Source organism: Cercospora kikuchii (genome assembly GCF_019650295.1).
Source record: "Cercospora kikuchii DNA, contig_00003, whole genome shotgun sequence".
In the NCBI taxonomy this organism is placed as follows: Eukaryota; Fungi; Ascomycota; class Dothideomycetes; order Mycosphaerellales; family Mycosphaerellaceae; genus Cercospora; species Cercospora kikuchii.
Genome location: NW_025408584.1, coordinates 1,372,440 through 1,393,136, shown reverse-complemented (window position 1 = coordinate 1,393,136; position 20,697 = coordinate 1,372,440). Strand labels below are relative to the sequence as shown.

The following is a 20,697-nucleotide window of genomic DNA, read 5'->3' as shown; positions in this document are numbered from 1 at the left end:
ATTGAGCTCTGTAAGCTATGAGCTATGCTATAACTTCACGCCTCTTGCAAAAAGAGAAGACCATTAACATCATCTCAATCGATGCTCAGGACTGCAAGCAATCGCCTTTCCTTGATCAACAGACAGATTTCCAGCAAAACCTACTCCAGAACAATCATGGCGACCGTAAGTGGGGCGCCGAAAGAAGGCAAATTCTCTGTCAAAATAGGTATGTACTGACATCCTTGCTACAGTCTGATAAGAAGTCAATTCTGAACTGGGTCGATCCCAAAGACAAGTCTGGCGAGTTCAAGAGACAGACTTCTTCCTTCCGCAACTGGGTATCGAAAGACCCCAATGCCGAGTTCCCAGCCGAGAAGGGCCGCTACCATCTCTATGTCTCCTACGCATGCCCATGGGCCCACCGAGCCTTGATCGTACGCAAGCTCAAGGGCCTAGAAGACATCATTCCTTACACATCAGTCCATTGGCACCTCGGCGAAAAGGGCTGGAGATTCGCCACTCCAGACGAAAAAGAACCAGGAGAATTCACCGAACCTGACCCCATCCACAAAGAATACACCCACCTCCGTGACATCTACTTCGAAAACGAACCCGACTACTCCGGTCGCTTCACAGTCCCAACCCTCTACGACGTCAAGCAACGCAAAATTGTCAGCAACGAATCCAGCGAAATCATCCGCATGTTCTACCACGAATTCGACCACCTCCTCCCAGAAGATAAAGCCAAGATCGACCTCTTACCTTCCGATCTCAAAGACACGATCGAAGCCACAAATGAATGGACCTACAACGACGTCAACAACGGCGTCTACAAATCCGGTTTCGCCACAACCCAAGAAGCCTACGAATCCGCCGTTAAAACTCTCTTCGCTTCTCTCGATAAAATCGAACAACATCTCTCTCAATCACGCGATGGACCGTACTATCACGGCTCTCGCATCACGGAAGCTGATGTCAGACTTTTCACGACAGCGATCAGGTTCGATCCCGTCTATGTTCAGCATTTCAAGTGCAATATTCGGGATATTCGATCAGGATATCCGAACCTGCATAAGTGGATGAGGGAATTGTATTGGAAAGTTCCGGCGTTTGGAGAGACGACGGAGTTTACGCATATTAAGAAGCATTATACTAAGAGTCATGCGCAGATCAACCCTTTTGGGATTACGCCTGTGGGACCTGTGCCGGATATCTTGCCGTTGGAGGAGGAGGTGGGTGCTGTGAAGGGTGCGACGAAGAATTGATGGAGAAGAGGGATTGTGAGGGGACGAGTATAAGTTTGTGGCTCAGAGTACGTTTAATAGAAAATACTACTTTGTCAAAAGCATGAGTTGAAGCTCGCTCGTCCCACCACAAATGCATTCGTCCGCGTCATTCGCTGCATTCCAGGTCATCTTCCGTCATTCAATAGAGTTGCACATCACAACACACATACTTTCAGCTCGCAGCCGCAAGCGACATTAGTCCCACTGTTCGACCGTCACCAGCTCATGACCTTCCTCTGAGAACGACTCCCACAGCTCTGTGCTCGAACCCTCCTGTTCCGATGCATCTCTGACTCTGGAGCCCGTCAAACCAACCCATCCAAGACCGACAATCCGAATCCCCCCTCCGAGCCTGCTCGCAGCCCGCCCGCACGAAAATGTAATCGGGAAGCCTTCATCATCCAGGTCCGACTCGACGCGAATCTGCTTTCCCGTCTGGCTCGTTTCGATTGCGCGGTACATGTAACTTCCCATCAAATGTTGCTCCGAGTCATCCGTTGGCATAAGACAACTGATGCGCATGATGCCTTCCATAATCTTGAAGTCGAACGTCGCCATGTAATCGCCTGGTCGGTCTGTGTCGCGAGATACCGTCATGGTTAGGTGATTGAGAGGTGTGAGCCAGGAGCTGTTGGTGGACTCGAACTTGATTGCCCAGTCGCCGATGATGTTTTGATCCCCCCATGCGCGAAGCAGGTCTTCTGTCTCCTTACGTAGTTCTTCCTCGTCGACCTTGAACTTGATGTCGTCGATGTCTTGACACTCGTAGATGCCAACATCTTCATCTTCTCTTGCTGGGTACTCGTAGGTCGTGTCGTCTTCCTCATCTTCCTCGCCATTCTCTCCGTGCAAGAAGACCGAATAGTCATGATCCTGCTCTTGCTCCATCTTGCGAGCGACGCGCGCCGAAACTCTTGAATGTCCGCCTCTTCTGGCAGTTTGCGTTCCTCGTTCACAAGTACGCTCTGATTGTTTGCTTGATGACTTCGAGACAATGAGATGTTTGTCATTCTCCTTGGTCGAGCGAGAAGCCGCTCGTGCAAGAAACCCCAGATTGTCGCCTCTTCTGGCAGTCTGCTTTGACCGGTACCCTGCGACTACTTTGAGGTGACGCTCATCATCCTTACCTTCACGCGCGACGTACTGCTGATGGCCGCCTCGCCTAGCCGTCTGCGTGGTTCGCGGCTTAGGGCTGGGCGGCGATGGTGCACTGAAATACGACCCCATTGTGTCGACTTCCGTTTTTGTCCCAGTCGCTCCGTGTTGAAGAGGAAGAGAGACTGGAGTGTGTGGCAGACAAGACAACTTCTTAAGTAGAGTGATCGAGGCGGCCACCAGTGACTAAGCCAATTTGGTGAATCGAGGTGAATGGTCATGGACGCCACGCAAGCATGGAGAGTGAGCAGCTCTCTATGCGTTGACGTCCTTGAGGGCTGGCCTTAATGTTCTCCATGGTATACCCCAGCTGACGAGGTCGCCAATGCGTGCCTGTAAAAAGGGTAGAAGCTCGTAATGTAGAATGAACTGGCTCAAGCAATGGCTCCATGAGAGATATGAGCTCCAGAATCGCCTGTTATCCCAGTCTGATTCCCATTACCTAACCTGAGGAACTCGTGGATGATCCTCGCGCTTCTAGCTGCATAAATGGTCATTCCCAAGAGATCCAGTCCAGAATACATTACACTTACCTTCAGCTTGCAGCCGAAAGTAGGAGGTCATCCTACCCATCCACCCCACCGACCCACTGAAGCCCGTGCCCACTCCTCTTCCGAGAAAGACTCCCATCCATCTGTGCTCGAAGCCCGACGCTGTAATCCTCTTTTCACTTTCGATCCTGTGAAAGTAACCCGTTCAGAGCCTGCCCCAGCGTATTTCCCTTTCAGCCTAGTCCCCCTATTCTTGAACACGATTTTATAGATTCGACTGTCTGACCCAAGCAGAATCTCCCCTTCGCCTGTCTCCCTTCCTCGATAGACGTAAGTTCCTCGCAGCTTCTTGTCTGTGGTTCTCGGTGTCGGACAAGTGATACGCATGATACCCGTGCTGATGTGGAGGTCAAAAAAAGCCATGTGACCGCCCGGTCGCGCTTTATCATGATATATTGCCAGGCTGAGTTTTTGCGGGCCGTAACCACTCCAGTTGGCGAGCGTGTCGCATTCAATCTCCCAGTCACCTGTAATGTCCCATTCTGTTTCTTCCATGAGATCACTGACACGATCCTGAACAGAGCGCTTGAAATTACTGGCTGTCAACCCGCCCCGTCGTGCTGTCTGCTTCCCCAGCCGATTCGGATGACCCGGTGCTTCATTTGAAGGACCGCTTAATTTAGTAATCTGTCCATTTCGAAGAGCCATGCGCGCAAGGAACCCTGCGTGATCACCACGCCGAGCAGTTTGATGGGTCCGTGGGTCTGGACGACTTTCTATTTCCGCCTCTGTAGTGCTGGAGTGTTCATTAGTATCTGAGCTTCTGCGGGCCATTCGCGCCAGGAATCCTAGATGGTCCCCTCTTCTAGCAGTTTGCTTTGCTCGTGGATGCGGAGGGTCATGATCTTCTTCTTCGCTCGATGAACTTGGTGAGCTCGATGAGCTTGGTTCCTCTTCTTGATACCAATCGTCTTCTTCCGTCCAGATTTCTTCGTCCATATGTGCTTTTACTTCCTCTCCGGTCGAAGGTTCTGCCTCGCTCGCATTGCTTGGAGACTGGGAAGCTTCTTCGCGCTGCTCATTCCTACGTGCCATGCGTGCTAGGAACCCTACATGATCGCCTCTCCGAGCAGTCTGCTGTCTACGTGAACGTGAGACTTCCTCTCCTTCTGGACTGGCTAAGCTTGGGTTCCCGTCAAGTTTCGAATTTCTACGCGCGAGACGTGCAAGGAACCCTGCGTGATCGCCTCTCCTGGCAGTTTGTCTCTTCCGCGGACGCGGAGACTTATCATCGTCTTCTGAAATGTTGGAAGTATCATGCTTAGCGAGACGTGCAACGAATTGTGCATGATTGCCTCTCCTGGCAGTGTATCTAGCGCGTGGCCTGCGAGAAGGCAGTGCGCTCGTAGCTACAACCGGGTCAATTGCATCGGCGCCCATTGCAGACTGCGGGCTAGGTCAGGCAAGCAGAGAAGGTAGCGGACAAGACGCGTTCTCAAGCTTACCGGGTCGGCTCCGCCACTAGTGAAATAGCGTATTTGGGCAAGTGAAGGCGGCGAAGAGCCCACATGAATGTGCAGATGTGGTACAAAGGCCCATGCTCAGTGTGGCTGATATGAACTTACGCGACCAGGCTGTGGCGTGCTTGCCAATATCCCAGCATCCGTAAAGCGAGGTGGGGACTGCAAAGCCAGATAGAACTAGCAGGCAACCCATCTTGCTGAGACAAGAGCAATCCAGTACTTTCAAAAAACGCACCGAGTTTGCGACAACAAGCCCAGCACTGTTTAGAATCACATAATACATATTCTCCTACCTGAGCACACAAGCCTTGCGAAGTGGTATATGCGCAACGAAGCAGACCCATACCATTCCATCCCAGCCGACCTGCCCATTCCACCCAAATGCCCAAAATTTCCTGACAGTCTCTGAAGAAAGAAGAAAACACCCCCAGCGCCGTGCTAAAACATTTATCGAAACCCCGCAAAACCAATTCCAATCTTGATGAAGCGCCATCGCGATGAAGAGCAAATGAAGGCCATCACTCGTTACCGCCCCAATCGTAGCTTGCGCAACTTTTTGCCCGCCCCTCTATATTTGCAACGCGATTCCAAAATCACAGCATGTGTGCTTCACACACTGACCTCGCCCGGGTCATCTTCCATGACTCTCTCAGTCCAGCCCTTTTGTTGAGCAATGCCGTGCCCAATGCCGCGTTGATCCATGGCCATACCTTCGCCTTCTCCTCGTTCCACGTACTTCTGGTTGTGCAGGTCCGTGTAAATGCGTTGAAAGTACAATCTCAGTGTTCTCAGTCCGCGTAAATATCCGCGATCGATCTGGTCGGGGTTTCTTGGAGGGCAGGGCTTGTGTTGAATGTAAGGCAGGCTCTCGGCAGTTACGCAATTGGCGAAATCAACAATCTTAAGTTTGATGCCAGGCACTGGAGCATCGCCTCCTTCAATCTCGCGAAGTTTGCCATTTGTGTCGGCATCTCCGCGGTCGTATATCATGAGCAAGCTGCTGGCGTATAGTCGGTATCCAGGCAGTTTGCGGATGATATCTTCGAGTGCGTCGATCTTATCAAGCACTGTCGGGATATGTTTGAGTGCTTGTGCATGGCCAATTCCATCAAAGAAGAAACGCTTCAAAGCTTCGCGGAACTCCTCGCCAGCTTTCAAATCGCGTCCATAATACTTGTCTTGGAAGTCGTAGCCTTGTTGCTTGACGTTGTAGACTTGCATGCCGCAGACACGGACGCCAAGCTCGCGCGACGTAGTAGACTTGCACTTTGCACGTTGGGATCTCTGCTTCTTCTCGGTAGCCTCCACGCCATATTGACGTGTGCCCATTTTCAAGTCCAATACGCAAGGTTTCTGCATACCGGCGGTGAGATCTTCCAGCAAAATGAAGTGTTCCACGCGCTCGTCCTGCTCCACAAGCGAGCTGACTGGGTTACGTGGCTCTGGCACACCGAAGTCAATAGCCGGGCCCAATTGAGGCACCGGCTGCTCCACGTCACGTCTGGCAGTGCCGTTAGCACGGTCTAGGTCAGCGGTGTCTGCTTCTCGAGCGACTGGTGACTCAGTACACGTTGGCATATCTTTCTTGACATCGTCCATAGCAAAAACGTCCTCTTCGGCATCTTCGTGAAACTCGAGGTCCCCTCGAGTTCCTTCGATGTCAGTTGGCTTCCGCATCAGCCCTCCCCCAGAATGCCGACGGCGACGTGTCTTACGGTCGCTCGAATCAGTAGGCGCAGCACCGAGATCTGAATTTTCGGCGCTCTTACTAAGAGCATCATTTTTCTTCAGCAGTACTTGACTTAAATCAGATGCTGATCTGTTCTCGGCACTGAGATGTGCTCGCCTCAAGATAGGACTTTTCAAGCACTCCTTGCGAAGGTCTTGCCTCTCTGGATTCTGAAAGGATGATACGTCGACGGACTTGTTGCGTTCGGACAGCTCGTTCTGAATGTAAGTCGGAACCTTTCGCAACGAGCGTCCGTGCCCACGATCACGTCTGTGTGACTTGTGGATGACCGGCGGAGTGAAGACTTCCCGAAGCACCTTGTCACGGAGGTGCTCGTTCACAGAAGTAAAGCCCCATGACTGGGCAGGCTTGAGTGCAGGACGTTGAGGCATCCCATTCGATTCAGAAGGCGTCGGTGGCGTTGACCGCGTCCTATGCAGGTCAGGCACCGAGCGTTCAGACGACCTGAAAAGGCTCTCTGGAATGAGATGTCTGTTGTTTGCAAGTAGTACTTGAGGAATGCCCGACGATGACTTGTTCTGCATCGAATGGCTGATCATGCGAGTATGCTCTGGATTCCTCGACTTCTCCGCCGCCACATCATTCCCATCTTGTGCCTTGCTATCGCTACTCGACGCCTGAGTGCTGCCATTTTCATCTGTTACAGTCTGCTTCCGCTTCTTCGCTTCCTTGCGATATGTCACATTGAGAACACCAATATATCGGGGCATGAAGCCCAGCAGTTCCCGGTGACACTTTTCGACAGTCTCGTAGAACTTGTTCTCTTTGCTGTTCAGTTGTTTGCACACCGCTCTCCGCGAGAATCTGTAAATTGACGTATGTCCGCCGACTTGATGTTTGTAGGGTTTGAGCTCAACCGCTCCGACTGGTGCTTGCGGTTGTTCGGCATGCCTGCTGCGCGACGTACGGCGACGTCCGTAAGCTTTGACATGGGGCGTGTTCGTCGGTGTGGTCTCCACATCGTCCTCGTCATCTCCAGATACAGTTGAATAGCCGGATTCTGACTCGTAATCTGAGTCGTGGATGAGCAACTCAGGCGCTGGCACAGGCTTGGGCAAGTCTTTGAAGTTGGCTGAGGAGGCGACACGGGACATTCCCTGAAGAAACTCTGGTGCGCCCTCACCTTGCAATGACAGTTGCACATCATTGGCACTTGGTTCATTGTGGCTGTCTTTGACATCTACCGCAGTTATTTTCGGCGTTCGGTCCAGGCCGTCTTCGTCATCTGGTGAGTCGCCGAGCTGGACGCCTTGATGAGGATAGTAAGTGGCAGAGGAGATGTGTTCGCGATCAGAGTCGTCGTCCTCTTCAGTCTTGTTGATCGCCTTCCTCAATTGCTCGTGTAGGCGTCGATCATGGTCGTGCGACTGGGACTCCTTGGGAAAGGGTATCTTCTGCGATTGGCCGGGCACAAGGTGGTGGTGATTGCGAATCTCCTCCAGCAATCCCAAGGGCAATCTCTGGGCCATTTCCTTCTTCGATAGCGTGACATAGTCGCCGTCTTCCTCTTGTATCGTTTCCGTGACTGTTTGTTCTCTGCTTGACCCATCTGCTTGCTCCTCGAGATCGCGCGAGATCTGCGATTTCGAAGCATCCTTGGCCCTGCTCGCCTTCTTGCGCTCAGTCTCCCGCTTTTCTTCCTGCTCGTTTTCTCGGAACAATCCCAAGTAGTGGCTGGCCTTCCGAGAGCGCACGGCGGCCACAGGCTCAGGTTGGGGCAACTGGGCGTCGATGACTTTGTCCACATCATCCCGGACCGTGGTGCTCGCCTTGCGCTGCGATTGAGCAATGGTTAAGCCCTGCATCTTTGCTTCTCCCTGTCGCCATGAACGATACTGCTGTCTCTCGGCACTTTGAGTATCACCGGTAACGGGACTACTCGGCATCGAATCGGGTGTAGCTGGTAATGTATCTGCGCGGAAGGGAGAGTCCTGGCGTGACTGCGGATGCATGGCGCTGGGCAGCGGGTGAGCAGTAGGTACGGAGCTTAAATCGTGAATGTCGTAGAGCGAACGTCGTTGATACTGCGAAGCAAGTGTACTCCTGGTCGGACGGCGACGACTATCCGCAGCACGTGAATGATAGAGACGTGTCGAGCTCGTATCCTTTTTCTGGTGTCCTCGGGCGAAGTCGAGCGAATCCGTGCCATTGCTCAGAAAAGAAGTCGCGGGCAGGGTCGTTGTTGCCGTGGCCATGTTGCTGCTCCTTCCGCTCCTCCCTCCTTCGTTGTAGTAAATACCGTCCGCGGTGCTCAGCGGCGAGCTCTGGGCCTGCGGTGGGGATGGAGAGGACCTCGCAGTTATGGGGCTGCCCGAATACGAAGTCGCAAAAATCGAGTCTCGCTCATTGAGTTGAGGGCGGACGGCATGGTGATGCGCTGAAGAGGCAGGTTTGCGGGATCGTTGGGCAGTCGTCGTCGGCGTCTTGGTCGAGGTTGTGGAAAGGTACGGGACGGGGGAAGAGGGCTTATCTGCAGCAAAGTGCTCGTCATGGGCAAGCTCGTGCTGCTTGGGCCGGGTGTGGCGCGGAGGGACGTGGTTCGAGATGTGATCCTCCGCCTTCGCAACAGGAGACGCCATTCAAGGCTGACCATTGAAGACGGCCACGGGGACGCGGAACGCCGGGATGTGGTGCAGTGTTTCGAGGGCGGCATCCAGCGCGGCCAGTGTGCGCGGCGGGCCTAGTGCTCACGGACACGACAGAGCGAGAGCGAGAGGCTGTTGCACGCGGTGCGAGCTAAATTGGCTGCGCGGTCGTGGGCAAGCAAGCGAGCGTGTGTCGCGCGGCCACGTTGGTGATGCTGGAAGCCCGAATCGTTCAATGGAGGAAGAGTGCATGTGGAGAATGAGCGACGACATTGGCTGCCGCTAGCTCTCGGCTGCCGGCCGAGCAACTCCCCTGCTCCCCTGATACCTACCGGATCGACGCCTGTCTGTCTGTGCCACGCTCTTTTCGTGCCAGGACCACGGCATTGGCATCGCAACAAGAACAAGACCCGGCACCGCCACCATGCCCATCTCCGCCGGCCCCCGCCCGCCGCCGCCCTGCTAGCGATCTCGCGCCGAGCGGCCATCCTCCTCCGCCTGCCTGCCTGCCTGCTATACCGTCTATCTGCGCCAAGTGCTTCAGTACAGCTCCTCATGCACTGTCTTATCAGTGCCGCTGTCACCACCGAAGGGCGCCGACATCATCATCATCAGAACCGACTCTCTCCTGTATGCGATTCGCAGGACCGAAAACACGCGAACTGTGCGACGTGCTCCGATCCCTGTGGACGTGTTGCTCATCATGCAGCAAACGCTCCGATGCCAATCGATCGAGAACGTGTTCGAGCAACGGCGCATGCATCATGCTGGCACTCTGATCGATACATACAATCCATCCTAGCCTGCCAAGCAGCTCGCCTCTCTGCAGAGGCATCGAGTTTGATCGACGCCATGGAGAAACGCTAAATGTTGGGCGCAGCAAGTGCCGTCGTATACACAAATCCTCACGACGACGTGACCTCGACGCTGCGATGTGACTGGCAGCTCCTAATCTGTGATATCAGCCTCCTCCACACTTGTCTCGGAATACAGGGCTGTTCGCTCCACGGCCCGCTGCAAGGCCAGTGACCGCGGCTCCATCGCTCCGGAAGTCCATCGTCACCTCACTTCGGCTTGTTGGGCATGACGAAGAAATGCGTTGCACAGGAGAGCCTTCGCATTGATCAACTGCGAATCTGTTTCGCAGCAGCACCACACGTGCGTTGGGCGCAAACGCTCTTTCGAACACTTGCACAACCCAGAAGAGCATTTTGTGATAGATCGGCCCAAACAAAAGCTCATCCCTGCCCGTTCCTGACTTCACCTCGAGGCAGCCACGTAGGCTCAATGCCGGAGATTGTCGGTGCCTGCAATCACTTACTACGTGTTCCTGACTATTATTGTCGATCACTTGAGTGCAGAGGCTGAAACAGGTACACAAACCCGACTGCCAGGAAAATATCGGTGTGAGTTAGGGGGCATTGGAAAACGTGCTTGGCTGAATGGCTTGCGGCAAAGCCGTCCAAGTGCCGACAAGGCTGAGGATCTTCAGCTTATGCGACGCGTGTCATGATCCGTGACAACTGACAAGTGAAATCTAAAGTCTACTCATGGCTCGATTGTTCGACCCGAAAGGAGATTTTGCAGGCACTGACATCGACCGACCGAGATGGCTTGATGTCAACTCTCCTGCATATGGCCCAAGTTTCTTTGGTACGAGGCCTGTGCCTTTGCGTAGCAACCTACACGCTGGTCCTCGATGGCCGGCTGGCTTCAGCGTGACAATGCCCTTCGATGCCTTTGTCTTCGTGTTGGTCAATGGTCTTGCTTTGCCGGCACCTTTGTCTTCGTATGGATCAAAGCAATTACGCCCTGACCAGTCTCTCAAAGAGTGCCGTGCCATTGTAGACCACTCAGTACATATATTCGTATATGAAAACTCACTAGGTTGTGCAGCATCAAATCCCCTTGACCTCGGCAGGACCGAGACAGCATTTGACACGAATTTGATCAACTTCCAGAGACATCTACGCTGCAGGCCAGCGATTCCGTCCAGATCAAATGTGCATATCAACAAAAGGACTCCACGCCACGGATGCGATGATAACGAAAATCGTCCCACTCGATGTAGACACCGCCAGAATGTTCGGTCGCACCGAGAAGTTTGACGCAAGCCAACCGCGAACTCCGGATCTCACGCACCCAGTTCATCCACTTTTCGAAGACCTTGAGGAATTGCACCACGGTCCCCTTATGGTTTGTCGACTGGCATCTTTGCTATTGGAAAAAGCCCTGGCATTCTTCCATGCCATTCTGGTCGTAGGAGACTCGCTTCCCAATTGTACCGGTGGAGTTGAGCATTTTTGTCCTGAGCCAAAAGCCTCGCTGACTACTGACGAGCAAGAACAGACACGCAAGATGCTGGCTGAGCTCGCGACTGGCGTAACCATCTACACTGGCTTCCCACCAAATTGGGACGTCGATCCGGCACTACTTGGACAGACCTGCCCAGACTACAATGTCGAGTTTCCGCAATTACGCGGCCGTGGTAGCACCATCTTCCTGAACTCCGACAGGATCAAAGCCTTATATCGTGCAGCAAAGTCTAATGATCATGCGGCGTTCTTCTGGTATACTTTGCAGCTGGCGAAGACAATGGTACATGAAGTTGCCCATGCTGCGGCGTTAAGTACCATGTCTTGCACCTTCGCTGTCGAATCCCGTGAAGTGTACGACAACATGTTCATAGGGCTATCGCAATTCACGGAACATGGACTAGATCTGGAGAACTTTCTCTTTGGAGGCGTCGTAAATAAGATAGCGCCGTGGAAACGCGAGGCTTTCTATTTCGATGGCGACAAGCCAAGTTCTTTGGATTTCATGATCACTCTTGGGGACTATCCTGACCCCCTTACTGAGGATCTGTATCTTTATTGCAAGCATCGAGGCCCTCCACTTGCCGACGTTGTAACTGAATGGCATGTTTCACTGTCCTGGGTCCATCAACTTCTACTGCAAAGCTTCTGGGATAGTGCGCTGAAGGGTGACAATTCCGCTTTGCACCCGCCGCGAACCTCTGGCATAATCCTAGGCCGACTGCGCAATCCCGAAAGCATGAAGGCTGTAGAGTCTCGCATCGAGGAGCTGAGAGCGGCTGGCGTGTACAATGTCACCGATTTTGGGTACATTTCCTTGGACCCCATTGTTGGTCCCCCAAAAACTGGAATTGCGGCCTCAGCCATTCGGAAAGTGAAAGACTTGTCGAGATGGATGTTTCACGAGCCTATGGTATGGGGCCCTCTGGACAACTCGTGGTACTAGTCATCAAAGACAGACCCGGGGATAAGTCGAGCACGACTTTCAAAATAGACAAAGTTTCCCAGACTTTGGTACTCGCTGATGTAAACACAGCAGCATCGCCCTTGATCAGCATATTTTGGTAGGTCGAGCAAAATTTTCAAAGTGGACGCATCTCGGGTGGCCTCATTATGTGCTAGAATAAATATTACCTCGCTCCTCTCATTATCCCTCCTCATCTTGTTCACCTTGCAATCTTTTGCGACGAACAATTTTCCACAGCTCCCGCTGACTTCACTCACAAACATTGCAAGAACGAACCTCTCAAGATCAAGACATTCATCTGCGCCATCGCGATGAATTCAAGCAAGAACACGACGACCATGTTGGCCTCGGAGCCTTCACACTCGACTCAAGACATCAAGGACCAGGCCAAGGAGGTAGAAGACCACTCCAGTCTGCCGGCCCCGAGCCTAAGCGCACGCCCAAGTGCGCTCGAAGATCAAGAACTTGTTGGTAGATACCACGAAGACCATGGAATGATGCCGACAAGGTACAAGCTGCCTCTGCAGGCAAAGCGACTAGCATGGCGCGCCATAGAGCACAGCTTGCCAATCTGGTATTCGCTGCTTGCCGGAGAAGACTTTTCGACAAGATCATGGGTACCAAAAGAAGGGGAGAGCACAGGCTTCACACTCTTCTCTGAGCCACTGCAGAAACTCAGCTCACTGCAAGCTCTCCAAGTCCGGGCAAGGTTGCAGACATTGTTATCGAACTGCACCTTCGCCATTGAGCCCAACGCGAAGTCCAATCACTCCGACGGAAATCATTCTCGTCCCCTCGCCGGCCTTCCAGGCGTCGGAAGCGACATTTTCCTCTCGGACGAAATTTTCATTCAACTGGAAGACGCCGAGCTAGCGAACGACACTCTCTGGCTCACCTGGTTGAATTTCGAACTCGCCTCGACAATCCTGCACGAGCTCGCGCACGCCTGCGTGACAGCGTCAACGACCAGGGACCGGAGAACCGCGCTCGGAAGTTGCTGTGGCGATCACCTGGGCAATAGCACCGTGAGCGAGATTGGTTACGAGGTCGAATACAGACTCTGGGGCGGCTTGCCGTCCCAATTCGACTTCGATGCCACGCCACGAATGATGGAAGCATTGGGAGGTAAATGTTATTACCGTCCCGATGTGGATTTTCCGTCTCGCCAAGTCCCGATGGCCCTCACCATGATCGAGTGGCCAGATGTAGAAACGGTGGAAAGATACCCGACTGTGCACCGTCGGGTGGAATTGGATTCGGTGAGAAAGGCATGGATGATTGAGATCCCATGGTTGGTGGATCTCTTTCGGGACGAATTTTGGGAAAGGGATGGAGGGGGAAATCGGTTGCCTCTGAGGAGTGCCATGCCCAAGAAGGTAGAGGTGCCGCTGATGGCTTGGTTGAACAGGGCGTATCGGCTGGTGGTGTACCGTGCTGACATGAGGAAGAAGGAGGAAGAAGGCTTTTGGGGATCTTTGTGGGCGTTTTAGTGCCGGTGTGGGAGGTTAAAATGTATCTAGCGCATGAATGTACTGCATTTCTGCATATTATTTTGTCACCGTGCCGTCACATGTAGGGTAGTGCGCAAAGTTGAACTTTTGTCCGGACAGAGTGATGGTAGGTGAATCACATTCGCTCTTGATTCGTGTGAACGACATTGGCCACGGTTGACTCTCTGTCTCGGAGCGAGGAGCACGGCCTCTCAGTCGGGAAACGAGGTAGATCGCTCGAACAAGTGATGAACAGAGCGCAATACTTACCTTCGTTGTTTCTCTGCCCTCGGCAGCAAATGGAAGGCATCTGAAAGGGATACGGGAAGGGTTGCGTGTGTGAGCTATAGGTTAGAGAGTTGCCATAACACTGCTCATCTCCGTCCAACAAAGGGGAGCAATGCTACCAGGCACTTTCCACAATAACCTCGAACCAATTCTGATCGCAGTGGAGTCATCATTGCATTTGTGTGCCTCTTCTGTCTCTCTGAATTGTTCTGAGGCACCCCAAAGGGAGAAGCGATGAATCTCAGGAGATACTGTCAGCGGAGCGATTTACTTTTGTGAAGGTGACCAACACTGGCTGGGCTCAAGACTCCGTCTTCATCGCAAGCACTGGGGGCGCCGAGTAAGAAGACGACGTTGACTGCTCAATTGCGTGACGAACGGAGCGAACTTCATTGGCTCCGGCATAAGGACGTGGAGAATCCGTAGACGATGGCAATCCTGGAGTGCTATTGCCCAGGCGACAGTGAAAGAGTCTTCGAGCGGGACATTTGGTGCTGGTGGTGGGCACTGGGGTAGCTGCGAAGAGGTGGTGCACTGGCGGTAAACGGACACCCACATCTGTACAAGGCTTCAGGGAACCGAACAGGTACGGCGGTGAGGAAGCTGTGATGGACGGCTACACCCATCGAACACCCCATTAGGGTTCAATCAAAACCTCATGTACAGCCTTCTCATCGGCGCAACAGCAGAACTGAGTTTGGAAGCACGTGGCATACGTGAGATGGCCTTACCTTTGTTCCGCGTTCTCCTGGCATCCCGAATGGCAGTCCGGTGGCATACATGAAGTCTGACTGTAGCCAGCTTTGTTGTCTCACTGTCCTCGAGAGCAAGACTATGGCGATTAGGGAGAAGATGGTAGAGGTTCCATGCTCACGTGAAGAGAAGAGAGCGGCTTTGTGACCGTTCCCATCTCTGTCCAATGTAAAGAAGGAGTGCCATCAGCCATCGCCAGGACCCAGGTGGACTGGAGGCGATTGAAACGGAGCGATCGCTGCTTGAATGTCTATGCTTCTGACATTCCGGCGGGGACTGAGGCATCGCAAGGGGAGAAGAGCGAGACTGAGTGCATGCGCCACAATTCGAACGAATTGTGGTACCTCTGTTGGATCTCCTCGCTGCGGACAGCGGTTGAGGCAGCATGTGTTGTCAAAGCAAAGTTGTGCGGCTGCACAAGGGATCGGAGCGATCCTGCCGCCAAATTCGAGCTTCGCTCCGACAGTCGCAACTCCACACAGCCAACAGAAAGACCGCAGCTTGAAAAGAGCTACGGTACAATGTCAGCGAGAATGCCGCCATTTCGCACGTTTCTCCATCAATGTGCACGTCGCAGGGCCAATACGAGCGACTTCGAGGCGGATTCAGCCTGGCGCTTCGGACTGGAGAATGGATGCGAAATCTCGTATGGTACCAGACCGATTGACCACCAACCCGAGACATTCTCGTAATTGAGTGCGAACCTCAAGAATCGCGCAACACGTTTTCAGCCCTCAAGATAGCGTCCGTGGCTCCAGATGGGGTACTATGCGTGATGAAGCATAAGCAAGCGGAGCGGAGATGGCGTGAGTCTACACGGAGGCTCGAAGTATTCTTGATTCTGCCGTCACCTCGAAGGCCTCTGGCCCCATGTATCAGCTTCACTGACTGATGAGGGAGTCCATTTCCACGGAGAATCATCCGAGCCAGAAGCAGAAGTAGCCCACATCGCCTTCGCTAGATCCACGCTGGCCTGAGGTCAAATATCGCTGAATTCGGCTCTACCGGAACGATCGAAACATGCCTGAATCAGGAATAAGCACGATCGTGTTGCTCGTTTTCCTTCTCCAGGAGCAGAATCGCCACACCTTTTATATTCGAGGAGCAGATCAGATCACAAACATCATCGTGTTACACACCTAGGCCTGCTGATGTCATGAAGCATAAGATCATATTTACAGCAAAGTCTGGGCAGTGCAAACAGATGTTGTGCATCAACCCTAGCAAGTGACCGGGAACATGTGGACTAGGTTGCCAAATTAAGCTCTACACGAGGCTAAGCTTCACTATGAAGCCATGATCCTTGCCAAAAACTCGTGTCTAATCAAGGAAATAGCGACTTCAGATCACGAAGAACGGTGAAACTAGCATGTCGCAAAACAGAAGATCGCGGCAGGTATTTTGAGAAGAAATAGAGACACGGGAAAACAATAGAACCACATATAACAAGATCGCACCCTGATTACAATTCACATTCCTTCCAAGCCAGAAATCCAGACATCCATCTCTCAGGATCAGCAAGCTACACATCTTCCAAGACAAACCAACCACCACAACCAAAGACAATCAAAATGCTCTTCACCAAGTCCCTCCTCGCCGCCTCCCTCACGGCCATCGCCTCCGGCGCCGCCGTGCCACCAGGTCCGCCAACCGACTCCCTCGACCCAGGCTTCTCCCTCCGCTGCCTCGACAAGCCTAACCTCGACTGCAACGCACCCACCCCAAGCCCTCTCAACCAACCGCTCCCCGGAACCTTCAACATCACAAACTTCATCTTCGGCTGCACATCCGGCTGCTACTGGTACCTCGACGTCTCCGTCGAGATCAACCCCGGAAACGTCTCTACCCCCGAACACCCCGGCTTCACCACTCCAGTCCACATCCAAGGCGGTCTGGACGAGAACAAGGACTACGTCGTCAACGCCACTGCGGGCGAAAACCAATCCGTTGGAGCATACATTGGAAAGGAGAGCGGAATTTTGCAGTTGGAGTATGTGGTTAATGTTCCGGATCAGTGGAACCCCAACGGTGGCGCTACCTACAACTACACCGCTGCTGTTCAGGTGTACGCCGCTACGAGCAACCAGGCCGATCTGCAGGAGCCAAATTTCCGTGTTGCGGAGCAGCAGGCTACTGGTATTGCTTAGATGGATGTTGACCTCGATTAGCATGCAAAGGAGCGATCAGTATAGCAAAAAGACAGCATTTGGAGGAAATCAGCCACAAAACAGAAGTCGAGAAAATGTCACAGCAGAAACTCTCAAATCGATCTTCAAATCTCTTCCTCTCCATAAATTCTTCCTCGCTACCTATCTACTCCACAACTCTGCTCCTCTCTGTACATTCTTCTGACGAAAGTTTCTTTTATGTGTGGAGCAAGCTTCCTCTCGAATCAGCTCTCCCAGCGTACAATCGAGCACACCCGAAAGCCTCCTTCCTTCAGACCCCAACTCTCCTGAGGGTTGGTCCAGCTGAGTTCTCCCATCTCCCTCTACCCCAAAGTTGATGACATACTGAGTGAGAAAAAGGGTATCAAGTTCGTCTACGCATCGCACACCACGCCAAACGAAGGGGGTATCGAGCGTTGGTGAAACAAAAACCAAGAAGCATAAAACACAAGATTCCCAAGAACTGGCTTGGGAGGCGGCTTGCCAAAGTATTAGATATTGACCTGCGCGCATCAAGTAGCACGCCTGGTCCTGTTTGTGGGCTGATTAAAAAAGTCGGCGTAGGGCCATTGTAATGAATGTCGTAGATCGTGAGATCATGATCCGTGCCATCTTGCTTCGCAGATGTACGGCTTTCCAATCTTCATCGAGTTGATGGTGTTTTCTTACACATATAATAGGGCGATTATTCGTTGTTCGCCTCAAATTGGTGTGTTGGAGCGTGAGAGCGGATTTGGACGCGGTAAAGGAGATGGTGTACCGTCTCGGAAAATGTCAGCTGAGCCGCCTCGAGGCGGCATATCGAGGAGGCGGGCGCTTCCAGCCGAGAACTGTCGCGAATGGCGAGCAGAATGATGCTTCATATCGACTGAACGAGCACGTCCAAGCTCGACTGCTCGCTTCACTTCAGGAGACTCATGCTCCTGGTCCTCATCGTCGGTATGATCCGGCGTGTGGAATTGCGACACATCCTCGTCCTCCGGAGTAACCTGTTCAGGTGTCTCTATGGCCTCGACGGTGGGCTCTTGCGCCGCAAACTCTTGAACGAGACCTTCTCTAGATACGAGGCGCGGGTCGTGCTCAACGAGTTGCGGCTGTCGGCGGACACTTCCATGTACGGTGAGCGGCGGATCTTTCGGCGTCGGCTCGACGGCGATACCGTCTTCCTCGCTCTCCTCATCCGGACTTGCGCCGATGAGGTTAGCCCTGCTTGCTGGTCGCGAGGCTTTGTTCCGGTTGAAGTATTCAGCATCCTTGTCCCCGCCGCCAAGTTCCTCATAGCTAGCACTGAACTCATTGTTCCTCTTGCTGAGAGACCTGCTGAGTGCCGAGTGATTCGACTGCCGCTTACTGCCTCCACTCGCGAGCCACGAACCCTCGGATCCGATCGATGCCAATGAAGCTGACATGGCAATGTGCCCTCGAGATGCTGCGCTCACAGGCGTATCGGTGCGGCCGGACATGTACACGTCACCTTCACCGTCTCGTGTTCTGGCAGGGATTTCCACAGGCGTTGCGCGTGCTGCGCGACGTGCGGCCGCAGCAGCGGCAGTGGTGACTTCTGGCGACTGTGTTCGTGAATCCGGTGGCGAGATAGGTAGCTCCGGCAGCTCCTCGCGGAACTTGCTCTGCGTTCGTACCGGCGTGCCCGACTTGGATCGTGCAGTGGCTGGTCGCTGATAGTCTGTGCCTACGAGGTGAGCGGGAAGGGGCTGATTCCGCATTGACTCGCGAGACGTGTTCGAGAAGGAGCCCCCTCCCGCGCGAGGCTCTTGCTGCGAGCTACGGCGAAAGGTGCTGGTACGGCGGAAGAAAGAAGCCCATGTGCCAGTGCGCTTCTCCGAGAGTTGATCGGAATTCCGTCGCTCAACCGGTATCCGCGGAGGTGGTCCCAAATCGCTCACACTTTGTTGAGATGTTGTGTTCAATCGAGCGAGTCCATTAAGCTGGGAGACGCTCGATGGCGCACGATTGCTGTAGATAGGCGACAATGGGGGCGTATTGGCCATGGACAATCGTACAGCTTGCGCAGTGCCCACGTACGGCTCCTCGAATGGTGACTCAGTCAGTGCCGTGTTGATTTCAAGAGGTCCATCACGCGTTACGGGCGCCGTTGAAAGGGACTCCGCAGCGTCCACAAATGGGTTGTCCGTATCCTCGTCAGTTTCCGAGATCAGTCCCTGCTCAGCGTGCTGCACTGCTTCGCCCGGTTGCTCATTCTCTGCAATGCCAAGCCCTATTGGTTCTGGTACCGGCTCTGGATCTGCGTCGGGAGCGCGATCGCGTAGGGCTGGATGCACCTCGCTGGGTGGAGTAAGTACTCCACGCGTTTGCAGTTCTTGCTCGACACGTGCCCGTGTCTGTTCAGCGCGCTTTCGCTCCTCCGAGGTTCGCCTCTTCCTCTCACTGTCTGCGCGCTCGCGGCCAGCGCTTCGAAGCTTGCGCTCCAAACGCTCCTGCCGTTCCAACTGCTTTTTCTCCTTGCGCTTCGCCTCTCGTTCCATGATCGCCCTAAGATCACTCGCTCCTAGGTCGTCTGCGTCTTTGCCAATCGTTCGTCGCTTCCGTCGCTCTTTCGCATCGATGTCTTTGTTACTCGCGGATGACTTCTCTTTCGGAGAGCTGATCGAATCGATGCGATATAACACACCAGAAGTGTGGGACGGTAAGCTATTTGGGACGTACTGCGGCAAACCGGAAAGGCGTACGGCTGGCCGAGGGTTGAAAACAGCAGCAATACTGCCCACTTCCCAGCCACGCTGCTCACTCAAGCCAGACATGGAAGAGTGGATCGACCCTTCGGGCGGGAGTGATACGTGCGAACCTCCGTGAAAACTGCGCACTTTTTTGCTATCGCGGCGAAGCGGGCCATCTCCCGGTCGCTTGGGTATAGGCAGAGGTGTCGCCATTGCCCGAATCTCCTCCTCACGCACGGGATCGCGTTTGGACTTGACAGAGAAACGACGCGAAGGGCTACTGTAATCGGTGGTGCTACGTTTTGAGCGGAGAGTGTTGGATTTGGTGAGCTTCGCCAATGCATCGTGTCGTTGAATGCTCGTTTGCGAAGTCGCATGCGGGCGAAAATTGTAGGGGATGGAAGGCTTCTCCACATCCACGGGTCTCAGATGCGGGCTCCGTTCCAGCCGTTGCTGCATCGGCAGTGCGGTAACGTCCTCTTTGCTGTGGTATTGTGGCGGAGGCACATTCTCCTTGTTGGCAGCGTCCAGCCCACTTTGGCCCACGGACGCTGCATGTTCGCCGTCAATATCGCCCGTCTTCTCGCCTCGTCGTAGCGAAGAATCATCCTGTCGACTGTCCCTCCGTCTTGACGAGTGTTGTGGTACAGGAGGTGCGTCGCGGCCTGAGGGAGGCGGGCTGTGTGGTGCGCTGGCAGACGGTTGTTGGGTTTTCTCAATCAGCGCTCTCGGCTCCTGGCTGGCATCGGACTTGGCTCTTCGCCTTCGCTTGAAGGGCCATATGGACATGTCGGTCGCACGAAGATCTGCTCGGCGACGCCTCTCTTCGCATCCCGGTGGCAGAAGGATGGCAGCTTCACAGCTGGGGCAGTTGGTGTTGGTCGCGCGAGGAAGGGACAGATGCGCGAGCTCACGAGACTGCGTCAGTACTTACAGGCAGTGCCTGTGGCTGAATCTGAAGCAGCGAGCGCAATGGCTAGCGCAGAGCAAGAGCAACGCGCGGACTGCGTGAGAGCCAGTGTGGGCGCTATGGCGCTGGTGGGCGGCGGGAGGTTCGATTGGCCGCAGAGGATGGACGGAGTCAAATTGCGGCGGCCGATGGTTCGACGTGAGGGCCGCAGAGGTGCAAGTGAGCAGGAAATGAGTGACGGAAAGGTGATTTGCACAAGCGGCCAGAGAGAGTAGAGCAGGAGTAAGTTAGTGGTGATGAGAAGCAAGCAAGGGCAAGGCGGAAATACGAAGACGCAG

General features: G+C 53.8%; 8 protein-coding genes across 8 annotated transcripts; 4 read left to right on the top strand and 4 right to left on the bottom strand.

Annotated features, from left to right (window-relative positions):
• Positions 1–81: 81 nt before the first annotated feature.
• Positions 82–1,247, top strand: CKM354_000494400 (uncharacterized protein; the record flags this gene model as incomplete). Its single annotated transcript, XM_044800197.1, has 2 exons — positions 82–165; positions 234–1,247. 2 exons carry the CDS (start codon positions 82–84, stop codon positions 1,245–1,247), a joined length of 1,098 nt encoding a protein of 365 aa, XP_044656132.1.
• Positions 1,248–1,463: 216 nt separating this feature from the next.
• CKM354_000494300 (uncharacterized protein) lies at positions 1,464–2,495 on the bottom strand (the record flags this gene model as incomplete). Its single annotated transcript, XM_044800196.1, has 1 exon — positions 1,464–2,495. The coding sequence occupies one exon, from the start codon at positions 2,493–2,495 to the stop codon at positions 1,464–1,466; it is 1,032 nt and encodes a 343-aa protein (XP_044656131.1).
• A 488-nt stretch (positions 2,496–2,983) lies between these two features.
• On the bottom strand, positions 2,984–4,009 carry CKM354_000494200 (uncharacterized protein; the record flags this gene model as incomplete). Its single annotated transcript, XM_044800195.1, has 1 exon — positions 2,984–4,009. One exon carries the CDS (start codon positions 4,007–4,009, stop codon positions 2,984–2,986), a length of 1,026 nt encoding a protein of 341 aa, XP_044656130.1.
• A 1,037-nt stretch (positions 4,010–5,046) lies between these two features.
• Positions 5,047–8,766, bottom strand: CKM354_000494100 (inositol polyphosphate kinase KCS1; the record flags this gene model as incomplete). Its single annotated transcript, XM_044800194.1, has 1 exon — positions 5,047–8,766. One exon carries the CDS (start codon positions 8,764–8,766, stop codon positions 5,047–5,049), a length of 3,720 nt encoding a protein of 1,239 aa, XP_044656129.1.
• A 2,088-nt stretch (positions 8,767–10,854) lies between these two features.
• On the top strand, positions 10,855–12,033 carry CKM354_000494000 (uncharacterized protein; the record flags this gene model as incomplete). The annotated part of the gene is made up of 1 exon (XM_044800193.1): positions 10,855–12,033. The coding sequence occupies one exon, from the start codon at positions 10,855–10,857 to the stop codon at positions 12,031–12,033; it is 1,179 nt and encodes a 392-aa protein (XP_044656128.1).
• A 359-nt stretch (positions 12,034–12,392) lies between these two features.
• CKM354_000493900 (uncharacterized protein) lies at positions 12,393–13,544 on the top strand (the record flags this gene model as incomplete). Its single annotated transcript, XM_044800192.1, has 1 exon — positions 12,393–13,544. The coding sequence occupies one exon, from the start codon at positions 12,393–12,395 to the stop codon at positions 13,542–13,544; it is 1,152 nt and encodes a 383-aa protein (XP_044656127.1).
• Positions 13,545–16,156: 2,612 nt separating this feature from the next.
• Positions 16,157–16,732, top strand: CKM354_000493800 (uncharacterized protein; the record flags this gene model as incomplete). Its single annotated transcript, XM_044800191.1, has 1 exon — positions 16,157–16,732. The coding sequence occupies one exon, from the start codon at positions 16,157–16,159 to the stop codon at positions 16,730–16,732; it is 576 nt and encodes a 191-aa protein (XP_044656126.1).
• Positions 16,733–17,454: 722 nt separating this feature from the next.
• CKM354_000493700 (uncharacterized protein) lies at positions 17,455–20,238 on the bottom strand (the record flags this gene model as incomplete). The annotated part of the gene is made up of 1 exon (XM_044800190.1): positions 17,455–20,238. The coding sequence occupies one exon, from the start codon at positions 20,236–20,238 to the stop codon at positions 17,455–17,457; it is 2,784 nt and encodes a 927-aa protein (XP_044656125.1).
• Between the last annotated feature and the right edge of the window lie 459 nt (positions 20,239–20,697).